The 23,581-nt window shown below is 38.1% G+C and overlaps 1 protein-coding gene across 16 annotated transcripts in view; it reads right to left on the bottom strand.

Moving 5' to 3' along the window:
• PCDH15 (protocadherin related 15) overlaps positions 1-23,581 on the bottom strand; it is a 739,593-nt gene that overhangs the window by 434,246 nt on the left and 281,766 nt on the right. For all 16 annotated transcript variants that reach the window (XM_055322636.1, XM_055322635.1, XM_055322634.1 and 13 more), the window contains one exon: positions 16,663-16,833. In XM_055322636.1, coding sequence (XP_055178611.1) covers positions 16,663-16,833 — 171 coding nt within the window. The remainder of the gene's footprint in view (positions 1-16,662; positions 16,834-23,581) is intronic.

Here is a 23,581-nt window from a genome sequence, read left to right on the forward strand (position 1 = left end):
TACACTTCACAAACTGTCGGTTTCCTAAGGTCTTTGTTTAAAATATAGCTAAGATGGAAAACAAACTGATAGGATAAGGTCTGATGCAGATCAACATATTACAGGTTAAGTATTTCATTTGCGCCTCAAATCTCCAACCCTTCAGAACCTTTGGTGGTTGATGTTAAAAATAGTTCTTTTTCAAGGTTTGATATACACTTTTGGTAAAATTTACTGAATCTCAAAACGTTTCTTCGAGTTTTAATGAGCTATAACAACATCTATGCATTAACTAAAATTGTCACCAAAGCATGCTCTTGGCATCTGTAAACAATTAGGCTTCTCTCTAGCTATTTATCAGGATTTCTTATAACATATGACAATTCTATTTTCTTTATTTGCTTGCTTTGTAGTACATGAGAATATATTAGAAGAATTAAAGTTCAACACAGTGTTGCTCATTTCTTTTTTTTCTGCAAAGCTGAATTCCATTATTTAATTTCTCTAGTTGTTAATTGGATGAGCCTGGAATCCTTTCTAGGTGAATAGTGATGTTTCCCTCATCAGAGGGTCTTTTATACCTTCAAGAACTCCATTTAACCTATGTATATCTGTTTAAGTCTTTTTAATGAAAATTCATTTTTTCCCTATTTTTCTTGTTTTGGGATTAATCATGACATGATGTTTGAGGACTGAGGGTAAAGAAAGAGGTTTACAGGTCCTTCTGTTTTTTTTTTTTGTTTTGTTTTGTTTTGTTTTGTTTTGTTTTCATGCAATTCTAACAAAATAAATACAACTAATTTCCATGCCATTGGTTTCATTAACAGATATGAGTTCTGTCTGAACCTAAACAACACATTGATAAAAATTCAGGATTCAATTATATATTATATATATATATATATATATTATATATATTTAAAGATTTTATTTATTTATTCATGAGAGACACAGGGGGAGAGAGAGAGGCAGAGACACAGGCAGAGAGAGAAGCAGGCCCCACACAGGGATCCCGATGTGGGACTTGATCCCGGGTCTCCAGGATCATGCCCTGGGCCACAGGCAGGTGCTGGACCGCTGAGCCACCCAGGGATCCCCAAGATTCAATTATATTTAAGATAATTGAGGTTCTCTCCACTTGGGGTAGACATACATACAATCTTTTCTGGCTAAGGATGGATTCTGGACACTGGTTAAAATGCCTAAGATTAAAAATTGTCCTTAGAAGTCATCCCTCCATATGCCTCTTCACATAATAGAGAGAACTAGAGCCTGAAGTATTGTTTATGATATGAATTTTTGAATAGTTGATGATGGTGATGTTGATGATGATGGTGATGATGTGTGTGTGTGTTTGAGAGAGAGAGAGAGAGAGAGAGAGAGAGAGACCTCTCCTCAAACCTACAGAAGTTGATGAATATTCCATTATGCAAGAATGCAAGTGTTATTGACAGAAGCTCTAATAACAAATAAAAAGGTGAGAATGGACTAACTAGTCTAAACTTCTCTGGTAAAATGTGAACATTGTTACTCATATTAAACTTGTTAAAGCAGAATTCATCAAGATGGTGAAAGATAAAACTCCACTAACTGAAAGGTATAATCACCAAAACCAAAAGTCAGCCTGCATAATTGATTGTTTTAGGACATGACTAAGCACACTCTTGGCATAATTCAAAGATGCTCACCTGAAAACAAGAATAATAACAAACACACTCATACTACTCATCTGAGAATTACACACCACATTTTTAATTACTCTATTGGATCTCAGGATTTCTGGATCACTGGTATTATTTTGACACAATAAAAATATAAATTCCTAACTTTAACTTCTACTATTAGTGATGATGACATTGAGGTATGACTTATCACTTCAAGATACACATTGGAACATATTCAGATAAAATGATGTGATATCAGAGATATGCTTCAAATCATGGGTGAGAGATAGATGAGAGGGAATATGGTTGAATCAAGAATGCCCACAGATTGATAACTGAGTAATGACTTCATGGGGGTTCTTGTTACCCTTCTCTGTTCTTGTATATTTGAAAGTTTCTATATAAAAAAAAAAAAAAAACACAAATCCTTAGGCCCCATCCTGGACATACTGAATCAAAATTCCCTAGGGCAGAAGCCTCAAGCTCTCAGGTCTCACCCAAAACATATATAACCAGATTCTGGGGGTTGGGGATGCATATTAACAAACTCATTACATCACTCTATGACCCAGTTATAATGCTAATTGGTTGTGTCCAGAATATGAGTCTTCCATCATTCTTTAGTACAAAATCAACTTGAGTATTTCTTTAGGGACCAACATGAATATAGTCCCCTGTCTCAGAATAATTTCTTTGGAAACAGACTCAGGTGGATTGGTAAATAGAGAATTTGCAGGGGGATAAACCTGAAAAGGAATAAGGAAGCAGGATTGGGCAGAGTTAGGAGTTGAAAAGCATTACCATCCAAGTGGACACAACAAAACCAGAGATCTCAAGGGGCTACTTTCTAAAGCTTCACACATTCAGACCAGATGACTGGATTTTTGCACCTTGTCCAGTCCTGTTGACAAGCCATTGAATGTGGTGCTCCCAGAAATGAGGCATGAGATTGGGGGAAGTGACTCTCCTTGAACAAAGGATGATTGCTGTCGAAGGACTCAGTAGCTAACACCTGGTGAAGGGGTAGTTGGGAAGGGGGGAATTCAGTACCTCTTTCCTGAAGGGGACACCAAGAAGATGATGCTTTATGGCATCCGATGTATCTAAGAGGAGCCCAAATATTTTTACTGGATTATTTTTTTCTGATCTTTCTTCATTTTTTTCTCAAATGCCCTATTAAATCAACACAGCAATGCTGCAATGGCCATTACAACAGCCACATTGTGGTTTTGGGTTGTTTTTGTACTGCCCAAATTAAATACTAGTCTTCAGCTAAAATATAAAACCAATGTCTTTGAATTTCCTTCAAAATTAACACAACACACTGATTGTCTTAGCGACAGACTACCTGTAACTGCTCAGAGGGTGACAATTAGTAGTCTGGATTTACAAGTAATTGTTTTTGTGATTTACTTCAAGCTGATATTTACTGGTTCAGATCCATGAACCCTGTTCTCTATTCATCCACTTCCATAAGTGTGGAATTGATTACTACTTCAAGATAATCAATGCCAGGTCTGTTATTTATGTGCGATCCTTAGCTGTTAAGTATTGTTGTATCCAGAAAAAAAAAGTAACATATAAAAGCTTGCGTGATGTGTACTTCAGTTCTGTTACTACAGATTCTGAGTTTTAATGACTCTTTGTTGTGATCAGAAACTTTATATAACACTTGTCTAACACAAAGGAGGCATTCCACTCGTTGGCTCTTCCTCTGGCCTCAGGCCACTCTTTGAGAAAATATTACAAATTATTTTTTTTACAACTTATTTAACTTAAAAAGAGTAAACATTATTTTCCCCTGCTTAAATTTAATCCAATTACATATAAGTAATAAAAAAAAAGAAAAAAAATTGAATAATGTATTTGCCCTAGCTTCTATTCCACTCCGGTACTGAGGCTTGAAAGAAAAAGTTCCTTTGGAACTAGCACAGCTCTTGGCTCAGAGCTGCTCTCACCACCTGCCCTAGCAGGTGAGCAGCACAACAGCAGGGCAATTACCCTTCAGAGACTTTCTTTTGGGTGACTTCTTGCTGTCCCTCCAATAGGAATCCTTTTATATGCTTTCTTTCCCCAGAGAAAAATGCCTCTCTCTAGAACGATATAAATACAGATACAGATATAGATACAGATGTAGATATAGATGATGATATAGATATAGATGATATAGATATAGACATAAATATAGAGAGATAATCCCCTTATGCTCTTTTATCCCTAATATGTACGAGCACCTGAAACCCCTCTGCAGATTTCCTCGTGTAGTAACGCACTTCTATTTCCTAGTGAAAATAACGAGAACTCCAAATCTAGAGCAACAGAACTGAAAGTCGCATCACACATACTTTATACAACTAAATGTAATTTATAAGGACACAATTTGAGTTATCAATCTGGTATATACACTCTTTAAACAATATGTGGTATAAAATTGCTTCTGAACACAGAAAACATTTATAACTTAAGTGTTCAATCCAAGAAGCTCCTTATTTATGACACTGCATATCAAAGCAACCAGACTGAGAAATAAGCATTCTGAGTAGGAAGGGATGTTTAAAATAACTCTTGAACACAATGCATGCATGCCATGCTGATAAATGCAAACGCTTTTATATGACCCTCAAATCAAATTAAAGAGACGCTTCCTGGCAGAGACATTCTTAAATCATTCTACATTTCCTCCTTTTTCTCTCATGTGAAAATGTCACCTTAAGAATAATTTTTTAGGAATGAGGGTTGTGTGTGTGCGGGTGCTTTACTCCGAGTCTCTTTCAGATAAATTGTCTGCCAAGATTTTACCGACAATGGATTTAAAGTTCTTCAGGACAAAAAAAAATAAATTAAAAAATAAATAAATAAAGTTCTTCGGGCATTTATTACAACTTTTTGACACTATCAGTGAAAATGTCTCCAGTATACTAAAATAATTATTCTTGATTATCTTGATATGAAGGAAGGTCTGTTTTCAATTTCATTAAGATGAAAACAGCTATCCTGTGTGTTACTTACTAACCTATACCACTGTCTCACCTTAAATCATCAACATTGCCACAAAACAGCTGTAAGCTTCAACAAATTCCCACTGAAAACACAACAGAGCTCTTATAAATTTTATTCACCTTTCTCTAGCAACTGGAAATGCACAAAACCCTACTATCAATCCATATGAATGTGTGTTGTTTAAAGAAAGTCTACCGCAGGGAGGGTTGTCAGGAAAGGTCTCTTTGAGGACGTGATACTTTTTTCCTGAAACCTGGATTTGATTAATGAGAACATGTCAACCACTGGAAGGTCTGAAAGACTGTTTTATAACGGAGTGAACGGCAGAGTTTGGACATGAGAAGAAACTCAGAAGTTCCAGAAACAGGATAAAAGTCCTGGAACAAGAACAACAAAGACGGGGGAGTTAAATTATGTGTGGCCTTGTAAGGCATATTCCACCACTGGGATTTTATTCCCACCATAATCAGAAGTCATTGGAGTATTTTAAGCACAGCGGTGACTTGAGTTGATTGATGCTTTAGAAAGATCACCCTGACTGCCAGGTGAAGGATGGGCTGTAGGAAGCGATGGCGGAAGCAGGGACTGGAGGTTACAGTGGCTTATGTGAGATTTCCTCGGAAGGTTTTGAAGGCATATGACCTAACGCCATCTGGGGAGTCAATAAATCAGGTGTTTTTCCCATGATCTATTTTTCCTATTCTTTCCTTTGAGTGTCTTTGCAGATGATATTAGTAAATAAATTACAAGTCAGAAGGATGACTATTAGGCCACCTACAAATCAAACTGGTCTCTGCTGTGGTAGCAGAGAAATAATATGCTTTCATTAGAAGCCTTACCAAAAAGCCAGCTCCACACCCTTGATGTTTCTGAAAAATGAAGCTGTATGTGTAAAATTTTACAGGCTGTATTTATCACACTTCCTAGTATTATTTACTTAATTATTTTTCTGGTGACCTCACTGAGTTGAACTCCCTGTTTTATAGTCATCTTGTAGCCCCGCATACATCTCAAGACAGTTTGAACTACTGAGCTACATTAGCATGCCCTTCATTATTAATTATTATCAAGAGGAACTAAATGAAGGGATATGTGACACAATGTTGATTTTGCTCATAAGAAAACATACCAGATGAAAATGTGCCTCTTAGAGGAGAAAAATTTTCACATAGGTATTTTTTAAACTCGTTCTCAAGTAATATTGATGCAAAATTCCAAAACAGAAAAAAACATAAATAGGGGCGCCTGGGTGGCTCAGTTGGGTGTCTGACTTTTGATCAGATCATGATCTCAGGGTTGTAAGATTGAGCCCTGCATTGGGCTCTGCACTGAGCAGGGAGTCTGCTTCTCCCTCTGCTCCCTCCCCTTCTAGCATTCTCTCTATATATATTTAATCTTTAAAAATGGGAGAGAGATACTAAATTTAGGTGCATTCAAAAAATTTAGGTGCATTCATACAAAGACACACTATGCAGCTATTATTTTTACGCATTTATTAAGATATATTTTCATGAAAATAAAAATCTCAGTTTATTCCAATAAGTAAATATTTACTGATTGCCTTACATTTGAGGCACTGTTCTAGGAGTTTGGGTAAGATAGCAAAGAAATAGGCAAGGTCCTTTTCATAGAGTATGAAGAGTTTTGAGGAACCAGACAGACATTAATCAATCAAACAAATAAATGTTCAAAAATTTTCCACATAGAAAACTGATTTGCAGAAAATAAAACAAGGTCACGTCTTATTAAATCCATGGGGGGAGGCAAGATACATTGTGTGGTCAGGGAAGGCTTCTCTGAGGAGGTGACATATGAGCTGAAACCAAATAACTAAAAGAGCCAGACACAGGACAATATCAGAAGAGAACATTCCAGAAAGAGGCAGAAAAGGGCACATGCCCCCACTGAAAGAGAATGACAGGATAGAAGAGAGAAAGAAGGCCAGGAAGCAGGTGGAGGGCTGCCATCAGGGATTGATGCCATCCCAATATGGATTGGGGGGCTTATAAATAATAGGTATTTATTGCTCACAGTTCTAGAGGCTGGAGGTCCAAGAACAAGGCACTGCCCGGTCAGCGTCACAACACTTCGTGTTCTTCCGTGTGAGAAGCAGAAAGGCTCTCTTGCACAAGCACCCTAATCACATTCATGGTGGCTCTGCCCTGGACCCAATCACTTCTGAATAGCATCACACTGGTATAAAGGTTTATTCATGTGAGTTTTGGAGTTTACGAGGATTCAGTCTACACAGCTGGTAATAAAAGGCCAGGAGGACTGTAATAAGCATGATAGGAAGACACTCTGACACAGTCATTTAATGGGGAACTATCGCAGCATCGAAGCAGGAAAGTGACATATCTGATGTCTTTAAAAAAAAAAATACCATTATGACTAGGTTTCAGGAAGACGTAACAGCCGACTGCCGTGGACTCTAGGCGAGGATTTGTCATGGCTTGATTGTGTATTTGTCTTACATGTGTGGGTTGACCCAGTATCTATTTTCCCTTCTTAATAGTATCTCTGTCTTAGAGAAATTACCTTTGCCTACTGGACACTTTCATTAGGGACTCTATTAGGGTTGTCCAGGGAAACAGAACTGTACAAAATATGGTGTTTGTGTGCACTTCTCTCCAGAAAGAGGGAGTCAGGGACACCCGGGTGGCTCAGTGGTTAGCATCTGCCTTCGGCTTAGGGTGTGACCCTGGGGTCCTGGAATGGAGTCCCATGTCAGGCTCCCTGCATGGAGCCTGCTTCTCCCTCTGCCTGTGTCTCTGCCTCTCTCTCTGTGTGTCTCTCATGAATCAATAAATAAAACTTAAAAAAAAAAAAAAAGGAAGAGAGAGACATGGACAGAGAGACACAGAGAGATATTATACAGACATCTATGTCTACCTATTTATCTATATATCTATTTATATATAGAAAGATTCATTTTATTTATTTTTAAAAATATTTTATTTATTTATTCATGAGAGAGAGAGAGGCAGAGACACAGGCAGAGGGAGAAGCAGGCTCCCTGCAGGGAGCCCGGCGTGGGACTCAATCCCAGCACTCCAGGATCAGGCCCTGGGCTGAAGGCGGCGCTAAACCACTGAGCCATCCAGGGCTTCCCCAGAGAGATTCATTTTAAGGAGGGGGTTCGTGCCACAATAGTGGAAGCTATTGCACAAGCACTCTCTTGCACAAGCACCCTAATCACATTCATGGTGGCTCTGCCCTGGACCCAATCACTTCCAAAATATGCTGGGCAAGTCAGACAGCTGGAGATCCAGGGAATAGATATTACAGTTTGAGACCAAAGACACCTGCTGGCAAAATTCCCTCATCTTTGGGGAAAGTCAGTCTTTAATCCTAAAGCCATCAACTGATTGGATGAGGCCCACACATATTATAGAGGGTGATCTGTTTACTGGAAGTCTACTCATTTAAATGTTAATCACCCGTGAAAAATGCCTTCGAAGCAACATCCAGACACATTTCACCAAGTATGTGGGTCCCATAGCTGAGCCAAGTTAACACATAAAAGTCACGGTCACAGGCTCTATCCCTTTTAGACAAAGAGCAAGAATGTGGTTCAAGCTACATCAAGCAGGTGCTGTCTCCTCCAACTACACATCTGAGTATGGGGTCACAGAAGTTCCTCCTGTCCCCTAGTCAGACGCAAACCACATGATCTACGCACAGCACACAGTTTTGTCTTGTGCTTTCCCATCTCCATTATAAACCCCTTTAAACAGGCCACCACGGGATTCTGGGAGGCGCCAGTGAATATTCATCACATCACTTTGATAGGAGTCAGAGTCCTTGAGTTTGTTTGAAAACAACAACAACCACCCACAAACCTGAATTGCCACCAGCAGGCTCCAGATATTTGGAAAGGCATACATCAGATTACTAATGGGCATCCCGGAAATCGATCTTTGAGGATTGCTGGGTTCCAATGTTTAATGTGTATAATAATAATAATAATAATAATAATAACAATAATAAAACAATTCCTCACAATTTACAATTAGCCACCAGTCCTTTTAAAATGAAAATAAATAATAAAAAATGTCTAAATTAGCACATGTAACTAAAGCAGAATTTTAAATATTATACGGAATGGACATCCTATTTTTAATGACAACTGAAGACCAGAGGCACCTCTGCAGAACAGAAGGCTTTCGTGGGACAATTTGAAAGACTTTATTGAATCCATTGTTTTGTATTCATAAAAGGAGCAGGATACTTGCTCCCCTGGTGCACTATTACGATCTGATCCATTGATATATTTTTGGCTCGCAGAATTACCTTGTGGCATTTTGCATCAGCCGCTGCCTCTTCCCAAAGCAATAATACACGACATAATTAATTCAGCACAAGTGGGGACTGTGCCAAATCTGTTTATTTAAAAAAATGAATCTACTGTTCTTCTCCATAAAGGTACTGAATTTTTTTTTTAAAGGACCGTACTGAATTACTTACGAATAACACAATCAGAACATACACAACTCAGTTTCTAAAGCTGGGATTTCACTTAAAAATAGCTAGACATTTAACAACTAGTGTGAATTAATGACTTCCTCCCGTGAGTCTCTGAGTAAAGACACAGCCCAGTAAAGGGAACTCCAGGGCAATGATAATATCAGGAGCTAATAACTAACTCCCTACTCTTTGCTAGGAACAAGTTAAGCGTGCTGCATGAATCTTCTTTTCTCACAGAACCCCCTATATTAGATATTATTGATGCCATTTTAGAGAGGACAAAATCAAACTGGGATTTAGAGATATTAAGGAGTGTTTGCAACAGCATGCAGGGTTCACACTGGACTCCAGATTCTCACAAACTGCCCTACATCAGTAAACTGTCCCTCAGGGTCCCAGAAAAGATGTTGACGCAGTTATAGGCATCACACTCAAGGGGAATGCCACTGTCTCTTCTCTTTATCGCTTTTCCATAGGAAAACACATCTCCAGTGTTCATTTAAAATACAATCTCTTCACCAAGAGTCCGACTTCCCTTTTACTGAGACAAGAAATGACTTTTTCCCTCTAACTGATGTGAATAATAAACTCAATCCCTCCTATTGCGTTTCATTAACTGTTCCAAATATTGGAAAATATCTTCACACTGTCTTATCCATGGAGATACAATCACAGTCGAGCCTCTTCAATGTAAATTTTGACCAGTGATTAAAAGGACAACCGATTCTTTTGCTCACTTATAATTTCACGTGCCACATTCAGAATTACCACAACGTGATGCCTTAGTCTACGTACCATTTGCTAAATTCTAGTTTCTGTTTGTGTGTTTGGCTTTTAGCTAGTGTTTCTCCATTGTAGCTTCTTTGATCATTTATGGGTGGTGGCTGTGCATGAGGCCGTTGGCGAGGGAACGGCCTGGTCGTGCTGCAGTACGTTCACTCTACATGTATTATTTATCATTGTCCCCTTCAACCTACTGTGACAGTCTTCTCATTAAAAGGTTATGGGAAGTTTGGCAGTTGCCAATTATTTCTTAATCCATCAACATGTTGCCTTAGAAAGAGCTCTGCAGATCGTATTTTGAAAAACCGGCCTAAAGACTGAGAGGAGATATCATTTAATATTTGGAACGTAGCTGAAAGGAAAAGGAGATATTACGAACAATGTGCTGGGACAGTTATAAACTGGAACTCTCTACGGCAATGGAGAAATATGCTTACGTTACCTAGAGTACCTATTAGACTTGACGGATAATGACCAATTACAGCTGTGCTTGCCACTCTCTTCGTATTTGAAAATACCGTAAGTGTGTTAAATATTTATATGTATTGTGGCTGATTTTTGGATAATATATACTGAAAAATACTTCTACACCCAAGTTCCACATCATCTACATTTATAAAACATACATATATGCTGTTTACATATGCATATTTTTTTATAAAAACACTCCCATTGTGAGCAAAAGGGCAAGAGCCATGCTTGTTTATATTTTTATCTATCTCAGTGCATAGTATGTATTTATCAAAATTTTAATTGATGGATGAGTCCAATTGAACACTTACTGAAAAATTACTATGCAAAGCAGGAGCATGGCACACTAGGATACGTATAATGACCAATAGGAAATTAAAGAACGCATGGTCTAGTGAGAAAGAAATGGGCAGACAACTATGTAGAACGCTACGAGTTTGGGATTTCCAACAGGAGTACACAGGAAGGTGGAAAAACTTAAATCTGGGATCCCAGCACATCCGATTAACTCAGATGAGCCTTGAATAACAAATATAAGCTTAGTATATGGAACAGAGTGGAGAGAAGAGAGGGTGGTTCTCAGAGAAGTTCAGAAGCGAAGCTCTGCATTGTTAGGAAGGTTGCGCTAGGCAAGTTACAAAATATGAGACTCGAAGTGTTGGATGTAAAATTACTGTAAGTGACATGCTAAAAGCTGTGCAGCCCATTTGGTCTAGGATGGAAATATTGAAGCTTTTTTATTTCAACAGTGAAAGATCAGATCAGAATTATATTTCAAAAACATAATGGCCTTCAGTGAGATGATGGTCAGGGGTCTAGAGTTAGGAGTATGTCTTTTTTTTTTTAAAGAATTTATGTATTTATGTATGTATGTATTTATTTAATAGCATGAAAGCTGAGAAGGGACAGAGGCAGAAGGCGAGGGAAAGAGCGGGAAGCCTGATGCAGGCTCAATCCCGTGACCGAGACTTGAGCCAAAATCAAGAGTCAGAGACTCAAGCAACTGAGCCACCCAGGCCCCCCATGGGTATGTCTTCCAGTTTGTACTTTGGCAGTGAAACTAGGTGTCACATATATGTGAGTGACATCTCATAGACAGTGCGGAAAGGAACTGTGGCAACTGATCCAGTTTGGGATGGGGGCAGTAAAGTTAAGATCTGAATCCACAATGGTCTCAAGGGTGACAAGAGGTGACACAAGAGAAGAACAAATGCATTAAAAAAAGTAATGAGAAAAAAAATTAAAAAAAGAGTAATGAGGCATCTGTGGAAAACACAGGTAAAAATATCTATAAAAGGTGAGAAATGCAAGCTTGGAGGTCAGGAAAGATTCCATGTCAGAAAACAATTCCACCACATACAGATCACCCCTATTTGAAGAAAAATAGAAGCCCCCCTGGTAGAGGTTTGATGAATCTTAGTGAACACTATGGTGGAAAAAAATTAAGGGATAGAAGTCTGGAAAATAGCTACGATTTAAGAATAAGCAAAATAATAATAATAATAATAATAATAATAATAATAATTAAGCAAATATATAGGTAAAAATTCAAGCAGAGAGATTTAAGAAAAAAAAGTCATCAAAGACGTAGGAGATAAAACACAGGGATATGAAGAGGAGGAGAAGAGCCAGTAGTTTCATAAAAGGTGAGAGGAGGACATTCCTGGATCATTTAACGAGCATGGGTGGAGAGGAGGTTATCGATGTTGTACATCACTGCAGGTCACCGCCACTCCTGTAATAACTGGGAAAGCCTCCCCGGAAGGAGAGAGCATCATAAATACGGCGGAGGAGCTGGCTTTGACAGTTACGTGCAAACCAGTGTTCTCTGAGTCAATTATAGTACATGTGCTGTGGTTAGGCAGTCCTGGGGCCCAACTCCACTGGGATGGGGGGAGCTCATTGCAGCGTGGATCCTAGCTACTGGATGGCCATTCTCGCAAGCACTCACACTAAAATCCTGGAAACTTCATGGCATAATAAAGGGAGGTCACATCTAGTAAACACGTCAATATTATCATATTAATACTATGGTGTTCCTCTCTAGGGACAAATTACTGAGCAAAATATCAACCAACCAACCAAACTGTATCAACTGTTCAGTCATGAAAGAAAGTGTGAGCATCTGCTGTATCTTTATGCTTCAACAGAAAACAGAGAGAGTGGAGCTGTGGGTTCTATGCTCTCAAAATTCTATGGATCTTTTCCATAACACCAGAAAATTTCAACTAGATAGGCATAATAGCAACTTCATAGAGTCAGAAAGTGAGAATAAATCTACACACTATTGGAAGGCATTCATCGCATCTTTTTTTTTTTCATTCATCGCATCTTACTTATGTCCTCAATTAGCACACAGTCGATCATGTATTGGGGGCCAGTACATACTTATCAAATTAAAAAATGAATAATAAGTAGCACAGAATTACATATTGCTTTAGTACCCCCCAAAAATCAGATATATATTTACAAATCAGTATAATATTCATCTTTGTGTTTGTGAAGACATTAATTTTTGCTGAAGACCATTTTCTGTTGTAGAAAAAACGTATAAAACCTTTATTAAATAAGTTCATTGTTAAACATGTGATTATTTGTATTTAAATAAATAGCAGATTTTTATTTATATTATATCCTGTTTCATGGTTAAACAGTGTTCCAGATTTCCTTTTAAAAGTTTTTCTGAGCTGATAAATTCCGCATGTATTGTGGTGGAGCTAAGAACGGTTTTTCAAGTCAAGAATACCACTGAGGTAATTGGTGGAAAATTTCACATCAACACAGAAGGTGAGCAGGTGTCAAAGCTTTCAAAATTTGAAGAATTAGTTCAGAAAAGGATCAGCAAGTATGTAATTACAGTCATCATGTCTTGTTTAGCTGACATAAATGGTTAGTTCTCTTGCTCTGAAAAGCAAGATTTTATTTATTGAAACTTCCAGAAATTTTAGCAAAATATGTAAAGGAAACTTTGGAAAAAATGATTTCTTTTAAAATCGAAAGGACAGACATAAAGCATTTTGAATATGAAACTCAAAATCTAGCTCCAGTTCTCAAGCCTAGTGAGCCCAGGGGGATCCAGCGTACAGAGAAGCATCAGAAAACCTGGTGCCAGCACTCTGGCACAGTTCATTTTCCGACAATTGCCACAAAAAGATTTCCTTCCCCAGATGTTCTTACAATGTGACTCTACACTCCTCGTATCAGAGGATGGTACCTACTATTAGCCCTTGAATCTGGCAGGGGTTTACCTAGAATAGAACTGACGCTGCAGATTGCAAGGCCAGTTCCTAAAAGTTCTGCGTAATTCCCTTGGGAAGCTGGTTCTGCAACCCTGCAGCCTCGGGGAGACCCCAGGGAGTGGGGGTGAAGCTCCAGCTCGCAAGCCTCGCTGGGGCTCCAGGCAACGGTCAGAACCCACTTGCTAACAGAACCATCCAAACACCGGTACCCAGGCCTCAGGTGAGGAGCCTCAGCAGAATGACAGGGTCCCCTCAAATCTGCCCAAACTGCAGCTTTTAGGAGCAAATTTAAAAAACTGTAATTTGAGGCCACGGAGTTTTGGTCATGGTTTTTTATGCAGCGATTGACAATCAGAACAAGTGCCTAATTTTGCAAGTAAATATATTCAGCATTTCCTATATGGGAATAAAAATACACCCCTTATTAAAGAAATATTTGCCGTTAGTATTCAAATATGTAAAATTAAAGTTTTCCATTTCACAGAATGTAAAAGACAGAGTCGATCGGTTAAAAGGGATGATGAAGCATAACGTTTGATCATTCTGGATTTTATAGCATAACATTCAAGATACATGATCTTACAAGAAAACAGATTTTGCTTATTAGTTGTAAGGTTATAAGAAAGTTACATGACCTCTGTATCTCAGAGATCTCATCTACCAAGTGGCCATGATAATGGTAGCTACACTCCAGGATTCCGGGAGAGTTTACCCCGGTTCATGATAAACTGAACAATGTGTATAATCACTGGTCACTAGTATCATTTAATTTTATTCCCCCAAATCTGGAGCGTGGTCTCATCTCTACCGTGAAACTGAATAGGAGTGAGAGAGATATTTAGTCTCCCCTCTGGAAGAGAAAGGAAGGGATGCTCTGAGATGCTTTATAAAGTAAAAATACCCTCTGCTTGTCAGGCAATGACCTCTGTCTCTTCTCACAGGCCATCAAGTACATTTTTTTTTAAGATTTTATTTATTTATTCCCGAGAAACAGAGAGAGGCAGAGACACAGGCAGAGGGAGAAGGAGACTCCCTGTGGGGACCCCAATGCGGGACTCGATCCCAGGACTCTGGGATCACGAGCTGGTTCAGAGGCAGAACTCAACCACTGAGCCACCCAGGTGCCCCATCAAATACATTTAAAGTCACCACACTGAGCTACCGTCGCCAGTCACTGTGTCACTATGTCCCTTCTCTTGAGACCTCTTTGGTATACAGCTATATAAATTAACTCAACAATAAATCAATACTAAAAAAATTTCCTTATAATTTCAATTAAGTCTTTCAAAGAAAAAAAATTAAGGTTCACTATCATTAATAGTCTTTCCACAAAATCACATCACGACATATAACTTTAGGTGATCTACAACTATTTGTCGACACAATTGTCGACAACACGATGATCTACAACTATTTGTCGAGACAACTGTCTATTGTGGACACAATGTCTACATTACCCTTTCTGTCCTCAAAATTACTCCCTTAGCTGAAAATGTATGTTATTTTCTTCATTAAATGCACATCATAACATTTATTCTTTTTTTTCCTCCCCCTTGCATTTTTTATTCACATAAGCCAACTAGACCTATAGTTATTTATGCTGGAAGAGACAACAGCGAATCTCATCCATGTAAGATCTATTAGATCTTAAAATAAGGTTCAGATGTGCAACATTGGATAAGAACCTATAGAACTGTATAGAATGCAATGTTATTTACACTCAGGAGAAGGAATTTATTTTTTTTAATACTTTAACCATCTCAAATATGGAGAGGATACCCCAAACCACAGTTCTTACACATTTGAGGGAAAAAAAAAAATCAAATACTTCTCACAAATTCTGACATCATGAGCCACGTTACTAAAACCCAGAAAGCTAAATGCTATCTATCCAGAGGAATAGTAAAGACATTCACCTCCTAGGAATATGGCTTCTCTAAAAGAGAATTGATATATACATATTAAATCTATATTATTTTATATTAATATATAATACAATATATTAATAATTAAATATTTAATATACTATATATGTAGTTTACATATACATATTTAATTCAATATATTATGTATGTATTTTACATATATGTATTTTACATATATAATATATTAAATATATATTACATATTATAAATATATTCTATTTATAAAATATATATAGATATTTATATATTCATATATTATATATTTATAACATACATAGATATATTTATATATTATATATAAATATTTAATTTAATATATTATATATGTATTTTACATGTATTAAATATGTATTATGAATATATTATATATGTCTTTTAATATATTATATACGTATTTTTTACTTTTAAGGGAGAAATTGATATTTTAGTTTAAGCAGGGTATCTATTTGCCCTCTTCCAGGTACAAATATTTTTTACCCAGACAGGTCTGAGGTGTGAATTCCATGGTGACAGCAACATATTAGAATATTTACTATTAGAATCGTAAAACACAGAGGCAAAACAAAAACGAAAACAAAACAGAGGCAGAATCAAGTGTGCAAAATGCATATTCATGCCTTACTTTTCTGCTTCTTTAAAACAGATCTCTAAGGCATAGATATTTGCATTCAGGATTCACTAGCTTCCACCTCCAAATGGCCAAACGCAATCCCCGATAACACTGAAGGACACTAAGAGGCTGACAAGTACCCTGTTGACTTGTGTGTCTTCTGACTTAGGATTGAATGTGTGTTTACTTGGTGAATTTAAGGGCATGCTGAAGTTATTTCTTTGAATTTCCTAGACTACGTTGGCAACTGAACTCTGTTATGTTTGATAGTTGGAAGAAAATAAAATAATCCATGTCAGACGAATGGCTGTTTCAAGAGGCACTTTGGATTTTGTAAATGATGCAGTGATGCATGGTGGCCAAAGTTGGCCATACTCTCTGAAAATGGTGTCAGACATAAATACATTTCAACACTCATAGCGAATTTTGCTCTCCCCACCTAATGTGTCTGCAAAATATTTGAACAGGATCTCACTGAGGTTAAGGAGGTATCAGGCAAGAAGAAAGAATCTGAGCACATTTACCGGAGTTCTCAATTCAGGGATGGCAGCTTGGTAGGTGAGAGGGCGACAATCACGAGTGTTTGGCACGAGGACACAGGGAAGAAACATCGGACCCAAGTCATCACCATCCAGAATATCCACGGTGAGAGTGGTGGTGGTGGTTCGTCGCTCATTCAGATTTTGTGCACGATCCTGTGAGAGACAAAAAAAAAAAAAAAAAGAAAGAAAAGAAAAAAAGAAAAGAAAAGAAGAGAGGAGAGGAGAGAGAAGAGAAAAGAGAAGAGAAGAGAAGAGAAGAGAAGAGAAGAGAAGAGAAAGAAGAGAAGAGAAGAGAAGAGAAAAAAGTAAAGAAAAGAAAAGAAAAAAAGAAACAAACAAAAAACAATGAGATGGACTTAACATTCCCTTCAGCTTGACTAGACCACAGACAAGTTTCTTCCCAATTATAGGTCCAGACCTCTCGTATTTACCTTATTTAAAGGTAAATACCTTATTTATACCTTATTTATGGAAGAGACAGACGGACAGAGAGAGAATGCACATGAGCAAGGGGAGGAGCAGATGGAGACACAGTCTCCCCACTAAGCAGGGAGCCCGATGCGGGGACTCAATCCCAGGGCCCTGAGATCATGACCTGAGCCCAAGGCAGATGCTTCACCAACTGAGCCACCCAGGCATCCTAGCATCCTAGCAAACTTGCATCTATAAATCCTTTCTCTGCTCTTCGAGATGACAATCTTTCTCCAGCTCCAACATCTGCTGGTTTTACAATCCAGCACTTTCTCAAGGACCTGAGGGCCGTCCCTTTGAAATGGAATCACCAAAGAGGACCCCCCCAGTCCCTGTGCAGGACAGGAACCTAATGTCCACAGGAAGCTTACTCCAAGTTGTGAAGCTAGCTCCCATCCCTGAGGTAGAACATGATCTCACTCCTCCTGTAGGAGGCCAATGAGCAAACACAGCTGCCCGTGCTTCCTGCACCCCACTCCCACCCCAACTCTCTCTTTGTTTTCTAAGGATGTTTCAAGCAACTTGAATTTTAGGAGCACCTGGGTGGCTCAGTCGGTGAAGCATCTGCCTTTGTCTCAGGTCATGATCTCAGGTTCCTGGGATTGAGTCCCCACACTGGACTCCCGCTCAGCAACTTCTCCCTCTGCCTCTCCCCCTGCTCATTCTCTCTCTCTCAAATAAATAAAATATTTAAAAAATAGAAAAATCATTTTTTCATTGAAGCAGAGTTGACATACACTGTTGTGTTAGTTTCATATGTAATAGAGTGATTCAACATATAATGTTACTCTGCGCTCACCACACATGCCACTACCATCTGTCACCAAACAGCACTTCTCTAAAATCATTGACTATATTCCCTATGCTGTGCCTTTTATTCCCATGGCTTATTAATTCCATAACCAGAAACATGCATCTCCCACTCCCCCTCACCCATTTTGCCCATCCCCCACTCTTCTGGCAACCACCATTTTGTTAAAGAATCTTAATTGGCATGAATTCATGGATTTCTGTTAAATTTTAAAAACCACGACTGGCTTATCAAACCTACCACTTTAAAATTGTGATTGCTTAACCATGAAGTTTTACAAAAGACCAAATCAACCTAAGTTTATAAAAAAAATATATTAGATAAATGACAGTTTTTAATGTAGTATGGGTGTGGCAAAATGTTTTAATACCCAGAAGCACTATTTCTCCACTTGCATGCCACGCAGTCTTACCCCATATCGATGCCATCACCAAGTCACTGTACCAGACAGGGGAGTATTCATCTTTTTTTTTTAGTCTGTCCACAACAAATCTCCCTTCTTTGGGCCATTGTTACTACTCCATCCCATGGATCCAAGTGCATGAGGGTGGGTATATGTATAATCACCAAAATACATAATGTAGACTTTTATCTCACATTGTCACCAGCCGGACCCCAAGATCTCACCTTGACAGCCCACCTGCTTGTACTCACCGACCTTTCCCTGAGCTCTTTTCTCCAGCTTCTCTCTTAACTCAAATGGAAACCGGAAACCACCCTTCAAGTGATAAGACCTGCCCTGAAAAGACCTGCAGCTGGCCCCAACCACCCCCACCAGTTTGAACAGAACCCCCTGACTCACACCTGTGTACGTGGACCACGGCGTGACCTCTAGAAGGGCAGATGACTAGATTTACCTCATTTGAATACTAAAATCTCCCCATCCCAAGGAGGAGCAAAAGCCTCATTCACACAACATACAGTGTGTGTGCAGACAGGTTTCCTTAAGGCTCCTGTGTGACCTCCTGCCCACCTTTACATATGATGGCAAGGCACCCTGTGGACATATTCATCCTAACCCTAAATGAAAGGAACACAGCCACCCTTTGGAATTCATTCTCTGCAATCTCCTTATTTGCTTCAAATACAGTTTTCTTTGTGTGACTACTCACCTGGTGCAGTTTCTGACTCACCAAGGGGCCAACTCACATTGGTTTGGTTACAATATTGAAAGAAGACATTGCTTAAAAAGTCTTGATCTATAGAGTATGAGTTTTTACTTGGAAAAAAAAATACTAAAGAAGCTTCTGTCAGGGAAGGAAAATAATTTTCTTTCCACCCTTCTAGCTTCTTGGCTGAGACCCCATATAATAGAAAATAGATTAGCAGGAAATAACCCCAAACAGGTTTTTTGTTTGTTTGTTTGTTTGTTTTGTATACAGAGATACCAGGAAAACTGAGTAACTCTCCCAAATGGCCCAAGCTATCACCTTAAATACCATCTCCAGCCAAAGCCCTAGGAAGATGTGGGGGTGGGGTGGGAGCAGGGGAGAGTCAGGTTTTCAAAGCACAGGAAATGCAGGAGTGGTGGTCCTGTGGGAACTTCTCCAGATTTAGTCATGCCCTTGGGATGCCCTTGCAGGTGGAGACTTCTGTGCAAGTGCAAACCCCTCTTCCAACAGGGAAGTACCTAGATTTCAGAGTTTCTCTGTTGTCTGCTGTTGTGAAAACATAATCAGCCCAACCTAATTCTTATGCCAGGGAGGCATATCTTGGGGTGACACATCCTGCTCCTCTTCACTTTTCTATAAACAGACAGATAGTGCTGGAAAATACCAACAGTCTCTCTACACCTGTGGAGATCCCCACGATCTGTCGTTAGTATGTATGATATAACTTGAGGAGGGAGATGAAAGTAGGTCTCCTGCACATGGCACATTGCCAGCCCATGGAAGTCCTCAGTTCTTCTCCCAGTTTAGAACCAGATTTGATCTTAAAAATTCATCTTAAAACATAGCCCCTGGCAATTCAGATAAAAACCGAAATGAAAAGAACCTTCCGCTTTTTCTAGTAAAAGGCCACTGCTCAAGACTGTTCTAGATAAAAGAAATAATATTCTAAATTGGGAGCAGTATAAATTAAACATAATTATTTGCATGAATATTTTATGTGATTTCCCAAAGTCTGTATTTCCATTCATTGCTATGTGAGAATCCAAGACATATTAAAAACTAACACCCCCCCAATTCCTTCCTTCCTTCCTTCCTTCCTTCCTTCCTTCCTTCCTTCCTTCCTTCCTTCCTTCCTTCCTTCCTTCCTCCCATGTTCATTCCTCATTTCTCTTATTTCCTTTATGGAATTAAGATCATTTAAGTGTTAAAAGTATTTAAAAATAAGACAGTATTTCATTGATTTAGAAACTAGGGGTATAACTGGCAAGAATAGGTCTCTTTTAAAAGTTATTCAAGTGTCACTGTTTTAATTTGTATTTTCTCTATGTGCATTATTATTTCACATGTCATTTACACATTTGCTAACATTAAACATTAACTTACGTGAAGCCTTTAATTAGATCCTGTAAAAATAAGTCACTATTTAATGATTGCGAGCGAGCTGTGCAAGGAACTGCAGGTGGTACAAAGAATCCTCCAGCATAAAAAGTCAAAATGCAGGAATTTAAAAGCATACATATTATCTTCGACATAGAATCAAGGAAGCCATAAGAAATATTCAGCCACCTGTGGGATTTGATCTAGCTGGAACCTTCTTCCAGTGTTTAACAGGTGACTCGGTCCCCGGATCCTTAGCATCTTTATTCAAAGCCTCCAATCCTCTGGCCCCAGATGATGGGAACACAGTTTCCAACCCTTGGGAGTCGTACTGTAACATAATGGCTGGCAGACCAGAAACACCCACTATCTTTGAATGAATTATTTAATATTTAATTATTTAAATAAGTAGAAATTTCTATCAATACATGGCAAGGAAGAACTAATTTCTCCTTAAGCACATGGAACTTTAAGGATATTTACTTTCTTTCATCCCTGGCTCAGAGATCGTTCATTCATTGTCGTAATCCGCACTTGTTTACAAAACACATTTTTATAAAACTGCAAATACTTAAATCACGATCACGTGAAGGCATGGAAACATTGCTGCCAGATGATAAGGGCTTCAATCCCTTTATCCTAACCAAAGCCTTTCTTGCTGTAAAATAGTTTAATTGCCCACAATTCCTTGATCGAATGAGATGAATGCTGATTTCTAATACATTCAGTATTAGAAGTGTATTTAAGTTAAATATTGGTTGTCCGAGTGGGGCCAGGAATGGTGTGGACTCTACCAAATATTATGAAATTGTATGCATCTGGGTTTTAAAGTGAGTATAGAACAAGCATGCTGATTCTGATTTCCTGTTGAGCCATAGGAGCCTCAGAACAGAGACTTCCTACATTTACGTATTCGGTATTCAAGTGGTTTGTAGCTTAAAAAAATAAAAATAAAAAAAAGGCTAGAAGCACCTACCAGACTGACTCATAGATACATATATTAAAGACTCTTTCATTACCTTATCAGGTATTTGCAGGAGAGAAAGAAAAAAAAATTGCAACATAATTAGAGTTGCCCTGAGTTTTCTGACCCTAACTCAGGTACCTAAGACCACAGAGGTCTTCGTTTTGCTTCCGTTCACCGATGATAGATGGACTTTCACTGACCAGAAATTTAGAACTTATCCTGGAGGAATTTGATTCTGTTAGATTCCTTTATTCAAAAGAGAAAGAAAAAGCAACAAGCCTGTGTAGACCTAAATAATTTTAGAATTTTTTTTTCTTGGAAGTTTTTTTTTTTTTTTTTTTGTTGTTGTTATTGCTGTTTGAGGCATTTACCTAATTTTCCTTAATTGTTACACACATACTAGCAGATAGAATAGCATAATAGAAAAAAAAAAGAATAGCATAATAGTTTGCATCTTCACATGCTTATATGTCTTCATGACTGAAACAGTTTATATTTGTTAGGCGTCAAGGACCATCTTCCTATTTCACTCCTATTCCCCAGAACATGCCCAAGAAATTGGCAGAACTAAAAACAGGAGGTGTACAACTTAGCTCTTCCTCCACAATCTGTAGGAAGTAGAGGTGAGAGAAGGTCAGAGTGAGGGCTAGTTTTGAAAAGTTGTTTACATAAATTGATCTCTAAAAGTACACAAAGTGATTTTATTACATCCAAACCCATATAATTATAATGTTTACATAAGGGTTTGAATATTCATAGCATGATGAGAAAAGACAGATAAGAAATAAATAATATTTTTAGGAATTATAATATCTTGTTACAAAAGACAACTAGTGTCCCTTATCTATATTTTTGATATTTCAGAAAATATTAAAATTTGCCCTGTTATTGATAAGGCAACCTAGAAATTACTCTGGCTATGATTCAGAATTAAATGTAAATTTCTTCTTTCTGACAATTAATTAAGGACTCTTGAGGATCTAAGAATCTTAGTATTTCCCTCAGGATAACACTAATACAAAGGAGAGCTGGTTTTGAATAATATCTATGTATAAATAGATGAGGTTGATTCCTTGTGATTTAGGGTAATATGTCAAAATTGGAATTTGTGGTACAGACTTATATTGGAAATTTCAACAGAAGGAAAGCCCACTGATCTTTGTCCATCTCTGAACCATCTCTCTGAGAGAAATACCCCTGGTTTGTAGCATTTGTCACTTTCCAAACTCTAGGTACTACACCACTAGGTCACAAAGATAAGGTCACTGAATTCGGAGCTGGGAACAGACTCATAATCGGTCTTCAAGCAAATATGAGCCAGCTTTTCAGTTCCAACAACACACTTTTAAGTAAATTATGTGTCTACGATGTAGAGGCAACAAGCGATTCTTCACCATTTGTGGGAGAGTGATGTGTTGTCATACTTTTGAAAATGATATGGGGCCATTTACTAAAATTAAAAATCTATGCCTATACATGCCTAGCCATGCATAATTTTTTTCATAATAATTCCATTTTTAAATTATCAATTTTTAAAATATTTTATCTATTTATTTATTTGAGAGAGAGATGGAGAGTATGAAGGGAGGGGGAGGCCAAGGAAGGGAGAGAATCTCAATCAGACTCCCCTGAGCTCAGAGCCTGACATGGGGCTCGATCCCAGGACCCTGAGATCACAACCTGAGCCCAAATCAAGAGTCCAAGGCTGAATGGACTGATCCACCCAGATGCCCCTAAATCATCCATTTTTAGACAATAAAGTGCCAGTACGTAAGTAATTTATAGAATACTGTAACAATATGAGAATATATTCCAAGCATTCATCTTAAGTATATTTATGGTTGCTAGTTGGCTAATCTTCACAAGAACTCTGTGAGGGATGTTTATTAATATCCTCATTTTACTAGGTAGGAACCTGATGTACAGCATATGCCCAAGGTCACACAGCTAGTCAATGGCAGCACTGACATTTAAATCCAGGCATTGTCGTTCTAGAATGAATGCTTTTGCCCCAAAATTGCACCCACTGCCTCTTCGGAGGGTCATGGGGGTAGATATCATCCTATGTCAAAAAAATCAAAACAAAAAATGGAAAGTATAGTTGAATAAATTATAATTCATCCTAATTTTGGTATATTCTAAAATCACTAGAAGAATATATCT

This window comes from Nyctereutes procyonoides, unplaced genomic scaffold, assembly GCF_905146905.1.
Source record: "Nyctereutes procyonoides isolate TBG_1078 unplaced genomic scaffold, NYPRO_anot_genome, whole genome shotgun sequence".
Classification (NCBI taxonomy): Eukaryota; Metazoa; Chordata; class Mammalia; order Carnivora; family Canidae; genus Nyctereutes; species Nyctereutes procyonoides.